The sequence below is a fragment of the Serinus canaria genome, chromosome 3 (assembly GCF_022539315.1).
Source record: "Serinus canaria isolate serCan28SL12 chromosome 3, serCan2020, whole genome shotgun sequence".
NCBI classification, from domain to species: Eukaryota; Metazoa; Chordata; class Aves; order Passeriformes; family Fringillidae; genus Serinus; species Serinus canaria.
In genome coordinates, this window is record NC_066316.1 from 44,805,608 (window position 1) to 44,821,674 (window position 16,067).

The window sequence follows — 16,067 nt, forward strand, 5'->3', positions numbered from 1 at the left end:
GAATACAAGAACTGGGAGGGAGAACTGAACAGCAAGAGTAAGGTCTGGAAGAAGCTGGTATTCCTGGAAATTATGTGTGCAGTTCTACCAAATGCCAAAAAGTCACATCTAAGATTTTTGTGACGATACAAAATGATCCAGTCAAGAGGTAGAAAATATTTTTGAAACAGTTAATAATTTGTGTATGTTGGACCCAACAAGAGTCATTGGGTTTTAAGCAAGATTAAATTAGAATTTTGTACACAAAACAGGAAAACTCATTAAAAAATCAACTGTACAAAAGACTAGGTAACAGATATTCGATCAAGATGAAAAATTTATGACTGTTAATGAGGGGACAACTAAACAGTTTTCATTTGCATCAGTTCTTTGCTTGCCACAGAAGCTGACTAGAAAATAGCTCTCACAGATTTTAGGTCCAGTTCACCATAGCAAATTGTATTTGTCTTTAAAATAACAACACAACCCCCCAAATCCTTCCTCTTCAGAATTCAGCACATTATACTCCATAAAATTTGATTTAGGTGCATTTCAGCATATGTCCTTATTTTGTTCAGTGAATAGTCACAAACAGATGGTGTTTCCAGTTTCTAGAGGTGAGGAATTTCATTGGGGCTATGGGATAAGATACTAGGTACCTCAACTAAATATTTATATAAGATATTTTTCTCACAGAGCTTCAAAAAATGGTTTTCTTTTTAATTATAGAAGTAACCGAACCATAGCAAATATAAGTTTTGTGCTCTAGCAAGAATGCTGTAAGTACTGTTAATGTCTTAATTTATTCCTGGGGTGTGATACCAGACTCCAATTCAGGAATTCTGCTACTCCTTTATAATAACTATTGTTTTTCAATAAATTAATCTATTTGTTTCTGCTTTACAATTGTGTTAATGACTATTTTCTTTCATGTTAGTGAAACAGACAAGTGAATGTTGGTCATTTACTATATATCATTTCCCAGATACCTTATCTGCAACAGTTAAGTGCTTGTTGTGACTGGAATGTAATCTCAGTGGTTTTGGTTCTGTTACTTCCATGGAGCTTTCACTTCTTAATGGCTACAGAGACTAATCTTGAGTTAAGAGCCAAACATTTTTTCCTCTGCAACAGTGCAATGATGTTTAGATTTGTGGCTTTTAATGTCAAAAGGAAATTATAGCTCATGCATGCCTTTCCAAGCAGAATAGCTCATGTAGAGGACATTAGAATAACTTAAAGGAAGGCTGGAATAAACTCATAATAATTAGAAAGAAAAACAAATTATGTAACCTGTGTAATTATCCTATATTAAAGAAATTAATAATTAACTGTGTGTGAAAACTGGGAGCCTGTGTTTATGCTGGCCTGTGAAATAATGGTGGGGAAAAGTAGCCTTGCTACAGATTTCTCTGAGGAGTATGTGGGGAACATCTATTTTTTTCCTCAGTTATCTGCACTGGCATGTACACAGTGTTATTTGTGCTTACGTACGGTATGTAATAATGCTTGTCCTTCTGACTCTGTCACCCAGTGAGGCAGCAGAAACAATACTCTGTCGCTCACATGGCACCACAGACATCACAGAAGCTGTGAGAAGTATTCTAAGGAAAAACCCTATACCTCTGAAAACTATGGCCCTATGTTTTGTTAACAACGCTGAATAACAAATATATTAGTGAATGACTTGGCACAAATTTTTTTACTCAAAAAAAGCTGAATTAGGTTCTTCATGCAGAGGGTGATTGGGCACTGAAACAGGCTCCCCAGGGAAGAGGTCACAGCACCAACCTGACAGAGTTCAAGCAGTGTTTGGACAAAACTCTCAGGCACTCTTGGGATGTCCTGTGCAGGTTCAGGAGTTGGACTTGGATGATCCTTCCAACTCAGCATATTCTGTGATTCTAATCATTTGTTCACAGTGAATTGTCTGCCTGGTAACAGTTGTAGGCAACATTGAGTTGTGATTATGACAACATAATCATGTTGTCATAATCACAACTCAAATAAATTGTTCACATTATGACCAGCTTAAGTTTTAGTTTTAAATGCTGGATGGTTTTGTGTCTTGTGTGAATATTCAAATCTTGGGCTTTATATTATGATACACTTGAAGAAGTGTACTAGACAGGCAGGCAGAAGGTAAAAATTAAGATATAACTGTAACAATGTTGTGGTACATGGGTTCAATATTTACGATTGGAAGACCTTGAAAATTTTCCTTTTCTCTTTCTTTGTTTCCTTTCTCTCCCCTTTTATTCTGGCAGCTTCTCCAAGCTACCACATCATCACCTCACATAATATTTATGAGAAAAATACATTTCACCTGCTGACAGAAAGGATTTTCAGTTGGAGACTGGTCAGTTTGAGTTTTGCTTCGATTACCAAATTATTTTATCACTAATTTATAATAGTTTTAAGTAATTTAAATATTTCCCCATGGAAATTTTTTTATTGCCTCTAAAGACAAAAGAATTAGTTGCTTCTCCAGAACCTGCCAAAAACTTTGACCTTTGGTAGCGAGTATCTGATTAACACCTGTAATGCATCCTAGCAGAAGTTTCATGTTGTTCCTAGTATTTGTGCTGTCTACCTTCATCCTTCCTCCACCTACAACTGGTTGTCTCAGCAGCCAAGGAAAAAATATTCTTTATATCTTTAGAAAAAATTCAAGTCTGCTGTATTGCTGAAATTTCATTTTTTGAAAATGAAAGTATGAATATAATGGGTTCTCAAATCTTTTCTGTTTTTTTTTTTTTTTTTTTTTTTTTTTTTTTTGAGGAAGAAAAATCTCTTGACAATTATTTGCATTACTCAAGTTTCAGAGTAGCCCTATGGCTACTAAAATCTCTCCCAGAAAACTGCCTGTTGCTTTAGAAACAGAACTGAACTTTACAGAAAAGATTGTCATGGTAGGGACAGCGGATGAAATTTTTCTGGTTTTATAAGTTTACTGGAAAGTTGTACAGTGGATTGCGGCAAATTAATAAGAAGGAAGGCTTTCCCTGCCTTTGTTGTGCCTTTGTAATAATAATGGAATTATTTAAGTCCTCAGATATTAACTCAATCAGAATAAATCAGGAACATGGAGTATCTAGAATCATACTTTAAAAGATTTTGGAAAACCTCGAGGAGCTGATTTTCTCCAACTATTTGCGAAAGCATTGATTTTTGAGATTGACATGTGGTTAACATAAGTTATTAACAAAATTAGAATTACCTTCCTACTGATTCCTTTTCACTGGTTAAAACCTGATGGTATTTCATTTGCAAGAATGCAAGCTGAAGAAGGCACCAGAAACATCTCCATTTATCCATAAAAGTGTGAGATAGATATATCCTTATATACATAATAGTCATATAGTACATGTGAATAGTTACATAATGACATAACCTGTTACAAGACTAAGAAAACAGGAAATTCTATTTTAAGGATTCTATTTGATGTGCTCTTTTAATTTAAACCAACATTTTTTAGAAAAATAATACTTTATTGCCCCCCAAACCCAAAATGACCAAAGGGGAAAAAAGGCCACCTTCAAAAAACCACTTCTTCTGGATTTGTGCCACACCATAGATTACAGTGATTTTATCAGAGTATATCAGAAAAAGATTAGAAGAGCAATAAAAACCTCAAAGGATGCAGGAACATGAAAACACAAGCAAACTATTTTCCCCCAAAAGATAAGCCACAAGATCCATAGCTTCCCATTAATCTTAAAAATCCCCCTTTCTTCTACCCCTGCCCCCCATCCATCAAATAATGAAAAGAGATATTAAAAGCTTTGAACTTTGCCAGGAAGGATGCTTCAGACAGTGATGGCTTCTTGGTGAGACATGTAATTTCCAGACTTTGGCACAGCCATGTTCCAGACTATGTTTAGACATGAGCTCTGTTCTGCTCTGTAGCAGCAGAACAGAGGTTTTTATGAAAGGAAAAACTTTGCTGTCTAAATTTTATTATAACACTGTATGCCTGTGTAAATCCTTGCATACAGGCTATATATAGAGTACAAAATATGTACCTGATGACAGACATGTAATTAACACTTATATACTGTACTTTATGGGTTCAGGAGAAACACTAATTGAAGAAAATGCAGTATATTATTGAAATCCAGGGTGATCATGACAAGCATAAAACTATGTGATCTTAGACATAATTACTCTCACTTAAACTCTGCTAATCTGCAATAAAATAGTTTAAATTCTGTGCAGAATTGGGTCTACTAATTTTATTCTTTACAAGTCACATTTGGGACCTAAACTGGCATAGATTTTACATGGACTCAATTTCATTGACCACAGGGTGTTGATTTATGACATGTGATAGGAGATGCAATCTTGCTAGTTTTACAGTATTTGAAATAACATGTTTGCAAGATTGATATTTGGCTGGAAAGTGTGACATGCTGCAAGAAAGAGCAGCACCAAGAAGAAAGGATAGTATCTGCCCCATTTAATTCCTATTGGCATTATCTTATTCTGTGCTCTCAAGAAGAAAAAATAGTGTAGTAATATATTCTGCTATAAAAAACAAAGTAACACCTGGGAGTTCCCCTCATGTTACTGAATATTACTGAATACTGAATGTTCACAATACTTGTTATTATTATAAAGAGCAAACATTGTTTGTTTTGCATAGATTGTTACTTTGAGTGTGTGCACACAAAATTACCTATGAATCTTCTTCTAATATTTAATTTAGATTATTAAAATTTATGAAATGAAAGTGCTAAAATCCTTATAATGGTGTAAATTTATGTACAGTTCAGAATCCTGCTGTGATACCTCAGAAGCGCTGTCACACTGGTGCTGCTGTGCTGCCTCTGCATCCCACAAAGAAACCTGGGTTTTTTTGTGAAAATTGCTAAGGGCATATTATGGATCTTCACAGTGCTGCTGCCTTGACAATCTAGGCTTGCAGGAGCAAGAAGCCCTTGCTGTGCAAAGGGAAAATGCACTAAGTAAAGGATCTGTTGTAGTAACAATTACAAATGGCACGGACATGGGCAGATTTCAAGTGAGATTTTAAGAAGAACATAACAAGAACGGGACCACAAAAAGTCTACAGCAAGTAGCTTAAGGTTGTATTAGGAGGGAGAACTGGACCAAAAATTTGAAAGGTGCTTCTAGATCGGGTGACAAAGAAGTAGACATAGCACATGCATGTCATGCAAGACAACCAGATGGCTAGCAAAACATAAACTGGAGCTGGAAGGGAACACAAATTTTCTTGTGAAAACTCTTTTTTAAGCTTCAGAGGTTGAGTTAGAACCTTTAAATTCATGAACCAGTACAGGATTTTTTTGGCAGAAGTAGAAAATTTTGTTCTGCATTTTCTCTATGGAAAGCACAGTTATCAAATACATTGTGGAATGTTGTGGAAAACAGTGGGCATGATGAGATGTAATATGGACTAAAATAGATCAGGTAACAGCAGGGAACACAAAGTGAATTGCCATGGGGTTGACTGACATCTTGAACCTTGGGACTTCCAGTCCTGGAGCAGGGAGCCCTGTTCTTCCTCACCCACACAAAATATGCAATTCTCCTGAATTCCACCTGTAAATATCACTCATAGAGGATGTTTATTCTTTCGCTTTTCCCACTAATTCATCTAAGAAATAATTCTGTAAACTTTACATTACTTCCTGTTATGATAGAAACTATAATGTTTTTCCATTTTTAACCATTATTTTCCATTGTTTTAACCAATCAGTAGCTTTTAATTATTCAGTGCAGTTAACCACAACCGTTGATTAAAACCTCACATCAGCCAAAATGCTGGAACTATATTTCATATGTATTTTGCACATGTGGACATATAATATTCTATGTGTACTGCACATATGAATATTTGTCCTCGATGAGTAATTTAACAAGAACCTTCCATCTACATTAGGCCTTTATCACCCTGTTCAGAAAGTTTCTAGAAGAATCTTTACTACTTTTTAACTTTACTTCCTAAGCAAATTATCTAATGTGGCCAGATATGGTGCACGTGTCTCTGTTACTGCATAGTATCTTTTGAACTAAGTGGAAAATTCCAGCAATTTCACAGAAGGTTAATAGTATCATACATGCTCCTAGCCATTTCCTTAGAAGAGATGCGGGTAAAGAAGATGCCAGATAACTCTTTGGTGTCTGAACAACTGCAGCATACATTTCACTCATATTAGACACCAACAAAACTGTGTTAGAGAAATATTAGTGCCCTAGCATGGAAAAGCTTCAGATGGAGCTTTTGTCTTCATAAATACCAAGGAGTCTAATTATGAGCTCCAACTCTGTGAGAAACCAGGTATGATCAGTTCCATAGTTCTTGGAATGACTTCCATGATGTTATAATGTGCTGAAAACTACAAAATGTTTCAGGCACTGATGTCATAACGAACTATTTATACATTTTTTTTCTTTCCTTTCTCTATAATGTCCTTGCTTTACATGCAGCAAACAAAAAGGCACCTAATATGATACTCATCTTCAAAGCCTTATGGAAAGTACCCTGGATGTTCTATGATCCAGACCTTTGACCAGGTGAACTGAGATTTACAACTGTATAAAATACATTCACAAATAGTTGTGCTGAAACTGACCTGTGTGCTGAGCAGGAGAAAGAGATAGGATAGTATGATAAAGTGTATTTGTTCAGGGTTTTTTCATGAAACCTAATTTTTTAAATTTATCCAATTTCAGGACTTTTCTTTATAATTGGGGTCTATTTCAATAATTGGGGTCTATTTCAATTTTCTTCATAATTGGGGTCAATTTCTCAGTCTAAATAATTTGGAAAAGAGATACTTAAGAGGTTTGAGTGAAATATGAATGAACAACATCAAAACATGTCTTTATTTTATCATTCTTAAAAATATATATTTCCAGTCAGTATTAATCTTGAGAGGTAAAAGTCACTTGAAGTCAGTAGTAACTGAAACCAGGATATTACAGAAGAAAAGCTTAAGCTGTCATAACTCTGGAGTTCATCTTCAGAACCTCTATATTAAACATTCATACATTCCTTGCTCTAGAGGTCTTATGGGTCATGACTGCTCTTGCAGTTTCCAATCTGTCAGACGAGCAGGTTTTCCAGTGCTGGAAGTATTGATAAAATCTCACAGCCACACTTTTTCATGATGTCCTTGAACAGCATAAAGTTACAGACTATGGGTATAACTTCTCTAGGAGCACTTTCCATGTATTTTGCTCAGCTAGCCACACAGTCAGTTAACCAAAATAATTGTGATTTCATTTTGTTTACCAGTTTTGGTCCCCCAGAAGCCTTTTGCAGTTATACATCCTGCACACATTTCACTCTGTCAATGATCCAGTGTTAATTTTATTCTTTTCTGAGATACCCTGTTGTCCTCTCCTCATGACCAGAGACTCTCTGCCATACACTTGTCTCGGAGCGCTGTTGCCGTTAGTACTCTGGTGGCTCTCTGGCTTGCCAGACTCCTTTCTGGAGGCCAGTTATCCTCCCTGATGGACACAGGTGTCCTTGTAAAGGTACGATCTGCACGAATGCTCAGGAAAGATGAGCTATTCCCTGGCAACCCTTGACTTCACCCTATGGAAAACGCATGGTAGCTATCCTTCAAGGAAATGGTATTTTAAAGCCTTACATTCGCCCCGGGTTAAGCTCACTCACACGATGGTTCAAGTACAACACCCACTGAAGCCATATTGTACCTTCCATCTCTTCTCCCCGACAGTACAGTCGGCTGACAAAATAAGTGGCGCAGAGCCGTTTAGTTCTCCCTCTCCCGAGACATCACTCAATGCAGCACATCACGCCTAACTCCTGCGGGACAGCCGTGCCCAGGCAGGCACGGTGCCGGCCGGCCTTCCCGCTGGCTCCCGGAGGAGCGGAGGCAGCCCGAGGCTCGGGCCGCGGAGGTGACGGCGGACCGGGCAGCGGCCCCAGGCGCGCCCCGAGCCGGGCGGCAGCCGCCTCTCCGCGGAGCACCGGCAAGGGGCGCTGGGCGGCGCCTTTGGAGTGCGGAGGGAGCGGGCTGCGGATCACCTGCAGCGGCGGGGGGGGGCCGGGAGCTCCGCCTCCCCTCCTCCCCCGGTTAATCGCATCCCCCTCCCCGCGGTAGGCACAGGCAGCCGGGCAGCGCTGTCAACCTGCTGCAGGCGCACGGGCACCCGCACCCCGCTCGCAGCCAGGGCCGGGCTGGGGCCGCCGGCTCCGCCGCCCTCGCACTTGCCCCAGCCCGGTGCGGCGCGGCCGTGAGCCTCCTGCCGCCGCCAGCCCGCGGGGAGCGACCGCCGCCGCCCGCCCGGGCACCGGGAGCAGCGCCCGGCAGAAGGAGAGACAGGGACAGCCATGGCCGAGGGGGGCGAGGGCGAGGACGAGATCCAGTTCCTGCGAACTGTAAGCGCCGCGCTTGCCTCCCTCACCTCTGCGCTGTGGCGGGGCGCCGGGCGGGCCGGGGCTGTGGGGGCGACGCCCGGACCGGCCGGGGTGGGAGCCGGGCGGGGGCAGCTCGGAGCGGGCTCCGAAGCTGCGGCCCCGTCCCTCTCCACCTGGCAGCGTGCGGCTCCGTGGCCGGGCGGGGGGCGATAGCCGGCTGGCCGCGCCGGGATGAGCGGGAGGGGCGGGCGGCTGTGCTCGGCCCGGGCGGGGGCACCCCGGGCAGGGTGAGGGGCGGGCGGGGGCGAGCGGCGCCTCCCCAGCGGCACCTCTCCGCGCTGCCTTCCCGGCCGCGATGTGTGCGCCTACTGCAGATACTAACCGAGCAGCCGTCCCCAGCGCGAAAACTGCAATCACGCTCTCTTGGCAAAAATAGGCTTGGGGAAAAAAACCTACCTCTCTCACCCTGTCCTCTCCCCACCGAGGTTCCCACTAACTTGCAGGCGTTCTCCTCGCCGGGCACAGACTAATACGGCTTTTTCTGGCGTGCGCATCCTTTCGTGACTTCGGTCCAGAGCATGTTAAGGCGCTAGAGCGCTTCTTTCACCCGTTTAATTATTGCATCGGGACTGCTGCATCTAATGCTTATCTGGATTATGTTTCTGCAAGCAATGCTTTTATTTATCTTCTCGGCCATCTCCCAAGTGCCGTTTATATGCACAATCCTAGCAAGTTTACAGATAGGCATCTGCATCTAGAATGGTGGTGTATACAAACCGTGCCACAGTTGGAGAAAAATTGCTGAGACATTTGTTAAGTAGAGCTGGAAATGCTGAGACTATAGGATAAAACTTGACTTCCCTTTTATTTAGTACAGTCTGATTTAGAAAACGTTCACGTTCAATGGCTTGTAAGAAAATACATCTAAATGGGGGTGGAAAGAAAGCAACATAGTGTATGTGAAACATATTCATATGCTGTTTGCGGCGTTGAGAATCCTGGTTCTCAGTTGTCTTCCATTTCTATCAGAAACTGCACAATAGTAGATGTATACCTTAGTCATAATTTTTTTTTATTTGTTAGAGGATTCTTAGAAAATCTGCTTTTACAGAAAATACAGCTGTTACGCAACATTGTCATGAAGATCGACAACTTTTTTTTCCTGTCAGCATTATGCGACTTGTATTGTAGTGTTGCCTAACACCTAAAGACAAAACAGAAAAATATTTCTCTGAAAGAAAATTTGTCATCTCCATTTATGAGTGGTTTCTTTATTAGTACTTTTCACTGGTAAAGATTTTTGGAAGACTTGTACCATGGCAGCTTTACTGCAGGCGTGAATGTTAAGCTTAGTTCGTGTTATCTGAATGCTTAATAGGGAAGGAGAAGCATTGAGCATGCTAATATAGCTCAGCACATCTACAGTGATGTTAAAACTCCAGCACCTGACAGCAGCAGCATGTTATGTAAAACAGTACTCCTGATAATGTGTGTCAGGCTTGATACAGATTTGGCAAACCCAGTCTTAGATAATACTTGAAAATATTTAGAATGTTGCACCAGTGGTAAAATGACCTTGAATATGGTAAACTGAGGCTTTGGGGAGGCATGTTGTGTAGTTTAATCAAAAAGGCCCAAGAAACCTGTATAATCTGTAGTGGTATGTAAGCAGTGATTTTTTACTCTTCTCTTCCTTCCACTTTGTCCAAGTTATGAGCATTACTTGGAAAAGTCAGTGCTTTCAGATTTTTTTTTTTTTTTGATGTAGTCTTCCTTTTCTATTGTTAGAAGGCTTGGATTAGTGGTCTCTAAAGCTATTAGATATGTGCAACTTTGTGCATGCTGCTGGTAGAAAGCACTGGAAATTTGATATTACCCTGGTAATTACTGCAGCTTTCCTTTTAATTTATTTTTAAAATACTAATTAGGGACAGATGGATTCATAAATGTTTTGCAGATAAACGAGAACTTTTCAAAGAACACTGTATGCAAGCAAAAAGCATTCTGTGCTTTCAGTACTTTGAGGATGACATCTGTAGGCCTACTACACGTAAACAGTGCTCTTCATATTTTCTTCTTTTGGTAGGACCTGATAAACTTCCTAAAATCTTTAGAGTCTACTCTGGAATGTAAACACTGTATTTTTTTGATGTTTAAAATTGCACATGAGATTTTACTCAATTAAAAATGCCCTTTATTTGCATGAAGCTACTAGACTGAATTTGTATTTTTGCCACGTGTTTATTGAAAATTTTGATTTTTCTCTCCTCTTCACACATTTCTGTATTTCTAATGATTTGTCTTCTTTACTTTCTTCTTTGTTTTGGTAAAGTGGCATTAAGCATTACTTCCTGCAAATTCTGCTGCCTAGGATGGATTTTTGTTTCTTTTGGGAATAATCTGAGTTTGATATGTCACTTCTGAGACATGAGCACAACCTATTAATGCCCAGTATTTGTGGAGGCATCAGAGCTTACATTGTTTGTGACAACTTTGGACAGACGAGCTCAGCTCTCTGCTGTTCAGTTCTCCTCAAGGAACTCTTTTGTAGTCCTGTGAATTACTTGCTTCTCTGGAAACAGGGATCTCCCTCATTAGTTTGCCAAATGCTCCAGGTGGAGGTGACCTTGTATTATGTGTAGCCTTTTTTAGGCTTGGACATACATTCTCCCACGGAATTCTCCCACGGAATAAACGCGTACTGTGCAGGAGAATTGAAGGGCAACAAGTATCCTGCTGTGTGTTTATTGGTTGTGTGTCCAGACAGGACCTCTTCCCTGTAGGGGAATTTGTTTTTTTATTTTATAACACTAGAAAGATCAAGGGTATATGTAAAATAGATTTCACTGCTTGGTCTTTACAGTCAAGAGTCTAAAACATGCATAATTGATATGGAAATTACCTGGTTTTTATTTGTTTGTTTTTATTTTTATTAGGATATGTAATTTGACGAGAGTGAAAATAATTCCTTGTTCCAGGAGAAAGCAGAAAATATTTTCCCCTAAATGCATAGGCTCCCTCCTTAATATAGACGTGCAAGGACTGTTTTTTGTTACACAGAACCCCCATAAGGGAAGGCCTTTGCAAGGAATGGGGTGGCAAGCTGGTGAGAGGATTAAAACCAATTGCAAGATTTAAAAAAAAATGTTGCCTGTATTTGTCCCTTATATTTTTTAAAGGTGTCCTGACTTTGAGGAGCAAGATGTACCTAAAACTGATGGGAAATGTGTAATTTAGCTATTTGATCTTGTGATGTTCCTGATGCCAGTGTGTATGGTTTTCTAGAGTTGTGGAGTTTCTTAAATTAGAGGCAGGTCTGCTTTTAGCTGTTTATGGTAGGAGACACCAACAGGACATGCTGAAGTAGGGCTGACAGGGTTATGTTTTTTTTCACTGTCTTCTGAGACAGTGATGACTACCATGCCTGTCAGGAATCAGAGGCGTAATCAGCGTGAGCAGCACATGTTCCCCAGGACCGATGGAGTCATCCTCTCTTTCCATCTTTTTTTTTTTTTTTTTTAAGGTTTGAATGCTAATGTTCTATGTTGCACTCTCTTCTAATGCCTTTTTCAATTTTTTTTAAATTAAGCTTGCAGTAAAACAGAACCTCTCGCTTGTGTGAATGTATTCTGTGCTGCCTTATTTTCTACATGAATTGAATAGTTCTGAGTGTGACTGCCAGTGGAAAGTGTAAGTGTGCTTTGTAACGGTGGAAGAGTAGTGTGAAACAAATTTAACATTACTTAGGATTCCTGTTTAACATGCAAAAGATTTTTATTCACTTAGTGCTGGGTTTGAGAATCAAGTTTATGACAGAGAAGGTTGAAATGAAGAATGCTGTGTTCAAATTTCAAGGAAAGAAGTTCTGTGGTTTCAGAGTCTCTTCTATTCCAGATATTCCTCATTAGGGCAGCATTTAAACAACCAGTGTCACTTTAAATCTGACTAAAAGTCATGTGTTTACATGCCATCCTACATGAAGATTCTATGGAATTAGAGGTCACAAAAGGAACCAGAAGAAACAAGATCTGAAGATTATTAGAATAATTATTCGAGTCTCTCAGTGAAACAGAAAAGAAAGTGGTGTTATTTTTGAAATCCCTCACTGCTTTTCATGTGCTGCTTATCTTTTAAAGAGGTTTATCAAAATATGTGAGATTTGGTAGCTGCAGTCATCAAACATATGATTGTCAGAATGCACAAAAAGATAATGTTCAAAAGCAAGCTTGGCTATTAGTAGCTATTTTAGAATTAAAATATGCTGAAACCCACTTTGGATATCCTTTGTTTATTTTAAAAAGTGTTTCTTGTACTTGTCAGTATGTGACTTTTGAAGATACACCAGGGACTGGCACAAGAGATCACTGTTTAACAGCTCATGTGAGGGATGGCGTGGCTGAGATTGCAGCATTTGTACCTTCCTCTCTAAGGCACTGCACTGCAGTACAGATACTGAATATGATCTCAAATTCTATTTCGGAATTGAGCTGGACAGCTTGTTGGTATTGAAGGGGTTTTAGCTAGGACATGCAGTCCATTTCTTTTTTGGAGATTACATGTAAACCTTTCAGGGATAATTTTTTTGATTCCAAAATTGGTTGCCAGCCATTTTTTGCCACCTTTAAGATTATATTAGTGGATGAAATCACTTGTCTAGTGCATGTTCTGTCTTGTCCCATGTTCTGCATCTGGAAGTTGTCTGTATTTGATGTGTGAGAAGGCAGCTGGGGAAACTCTGTAGCTAATAGTTGGTCCACCAGGGAAGTTTCTTGATAGCCCTGTGAGTTGGCTGACTGATATTCTGAGAGATAGAGCTGCATTTCTATCAGAGTCTGAAGATGTTTTGATGCATCCTGCTTTTTGGAATTGTGAAAACCTGAGGAAAATCCATTGTAGGAACTTAAAACGTGTAAAGAGAGATTACCACTTTTTTCTGACCCAGGATTTAGAATGGGCATGAGATGTCTGACTTGCACTTCTCTATTTATGTGCCATATTATTACAGGGATGTTTTAAAGGTGGATTTTCCTCTTACACGGCTGTGTGCAAAGTGCACAGGATGATTCTAATTCAAGAAAATAAGCCAGTCTTTCTTTGGCAGGGATATGGATTTGTTGAAGTATTTCTCTGAATCAGGGTAAAAGATTGGAAGCTGTGTGGTGAAATACTGACAGTGGGCTGACCCCAGGAAGTATGTGAATTAAACTGAAAAGACAGAAATATCTTTCTTCTGATTCTTTGATTCATGTTGAAAATCTGCATTAGTTTTGGAATTGTTTTCTGAATTATACCTAGGCTTCTGTTTAAATTTCCAGATCTGACTGAAATGAAGCTTTGTGTGGATGTCAGAAGGAAAGTCAAGAAGTGTATATATTCCTATACTTCCTAATAATACTTCAGTGACATAAATTTCTTTCATTTGGTAATAATACGTCAATAACTTTGAACTGTAAAATGACCACATTTTACCAGGGTGATTGAAAGAATTTGAACTTCTTACTGTGTTTGTTTGACACAGTTATACTCTGGAATTTCTCCCCGTAGCAAAGTAAGGATAGCCTGGCATAATTTTCTGTCTCCAGTTTGTATTCTGCTGAAGACCAGTACTATGTTTTGCAGGTGTATGGCACTTATGCCATGTCTGGCTGTGTTGTCTGTACCACTCTGGAAATGGGGGGCCTCTGAGTCTGCCTGATGCATCTCAGTGGCTGAGAAAAGGCCTAAAGGAACTGGTTTTTATAACAGTTTAAGCCTTTTTTTTTATAGGCAACCATAGCAATATGGAACTTACTGCAATATCCTGTGACCATCAGAGGCACAGCTGTGATATTTCTTTCTTCTCCTTGTAAGAAATAGAGCAGCTTAAGGGCACTGCCTGCACCATCATGAGAGGTCACCCCAGTTTCCTAACAAAGACTAGCAAGAGCTCCCATGTGGTTTTACTGCAGTGTAGTTTTACACTGTAGTCCCTTGTTATTAAGTGTGAGATTCATTAACTAATTATGTATTCAGTTATTAAAGAACTTTTTATTTTTTTTTTTTTTTTTTTTTTTTTACATAATAACCATAGTGCAACTTGTGAGGCGAAGGGCTTAAACTCTTCAAATGTGTTGCTGCTTCTTGAGCCCAGTGATGTTACTCAGCTACTATAGGTTGGAACAAATGTTTTTGAGGCATGTGATTCAGTAGAAGCTTTTCATAGCTTCTCAGCATTGCTAAATAAAAACAAACTGGTGTCTAAGTGCCTTCTGTTAGTAAAGGGAAAGATATGGTAGGTAAAGTGTCATAACATAAACTGTGTTAACTTACGTGAAAGCTGCAATTCCTCTGTAAATGTAGTGTTCAGATGGTCAGATTTAAAGTAATATTGATGAATTTATAAGAACATTCACACTAACAACTACATAAAATTTTAAATAAAAAGATGATGTCATTCCTTCAGTGTTGTGGCGTACTTTAATGTTTATCATGGTCAGGAATTACTTCCTTATAACTATCATGTACTTGGAAAAAAGTATAAGTGTATTAGGTTTCCTATTAATTCAGACTTCCAGAGGGACTTTGGCAAAAATCCACCAGGTATCATTCCATAAGATGCGTGGGTCAGTTAATTTTTAATGTGGATGATGTTTTGGTTCAGGACAAGTTTTTTTTTTTTTTTTGTCACTGAGATGGAGTGACAAGCTCATTGTGTTTTGTGAGACAGCTTCCCGGAGGATTTGAGTAATGCTGCATCACAACAGACCTGTGTTACCTAGTTGTCTTTTACTTGACTGTGGGAAATAATACCTGAAGATATTAGCTGGAAGAACCAAATGTCAAACACTGGCATGTCTTATCTCTCTACCTCTCTGAAAACGTCTCTGGAATTCTACTGTGAAAACTGGGTGCACTGAATTTGAAGTATATCTCTGCTTAAATCCTTATTTCAAAGGAATGATGAAAGGAAGCAACACAAAATTTGCATTGGCTGTCTGTGAGTTTTCCTGGAGATTGCCAGAATGTGGAGTTGTATTAATGGAATCAAGCCAGAAATGGCTGTCTCTTACAGCTATATTTCTTCCTTTTAAACCAGGCAAAGCTGGAAAAAACAAGTACCTGAGATTTGTGTGGGATGCGTTCTTTGGCTTCAGAAAAAGGAAAATGAGAAAGAGGAATGTATCTTCCTTTGCTGAATATGCCAGATAATTTCCTGTGGTGTATGAACATCTTCATTCCTGTGATGGGCAAGCAGAACTCCTTGTATATAAATTTAGGTGGAGGAATGAATGGAATTTATAGAGTTTTCAGAGTAAGCCTAGGCAATTGGATAGATCTGCAGTAAGATTCAGTAAACTTCTGGCTTGTAGGATCCATTCACTGGTAACAGATCCTCATTGTACATCAGGCATGTAGCCATGCTGATAGATATTTGAACATTGCCTACTGTGTGTTTATTTCCTAGCTGTGAAACTAGGAAATAATTTAGTTTGAACTAACAAGCTAAGCACAAGCCAGATCGTTAAACCTCTCTCTGCAGAAACATGGTCTTCATCCTTGGGCTGCCTTTGTAAAAGCATTTGGTTCCAGTGGCGACAGAAGCAACCTAAATACCTGTACAAATAGATAAGAATCTCTAGCCTGCGACAGTCACAAGAATTCTGTGAGCTCCTAACACTGGGGATTTGCCAAAAATTAAGTGTCAATCTTGTGACTTCATATTTTTGTCTATTTTCTGCCCATTTATGTG

The 16,067-nt window shown here is 39.5% G+C and overlaps 1 protein-coding gene across 1 annotated transcript in view; it reads left to right on the forward strand.

Annotated features, from left to right (window-relative positions):
* The first annotated feature begins 8,266 nt into the window (after nucleotides 1-8,266).
* RYR2 (ryanodine receptor 2) overlaps nucleotides 8,267-16,067 on the forward strand; it is a 381,235-nt gene continuing 373,434 nt past the window's right edge. Inside the window, exon 1 of the mRNA XM_050972655.1 lies at nucleotides 8,267-8,359. Within this exon, the coding sequence (XP_050828612.1) occupies nucleotides 8,312-8,359 (48 nt within the window). The 5' untranslated portion in view covers nucleotides 8,267-8,311. The remainder of the gene's footprint in view (nucleotides 8,360-16,067) is intronic.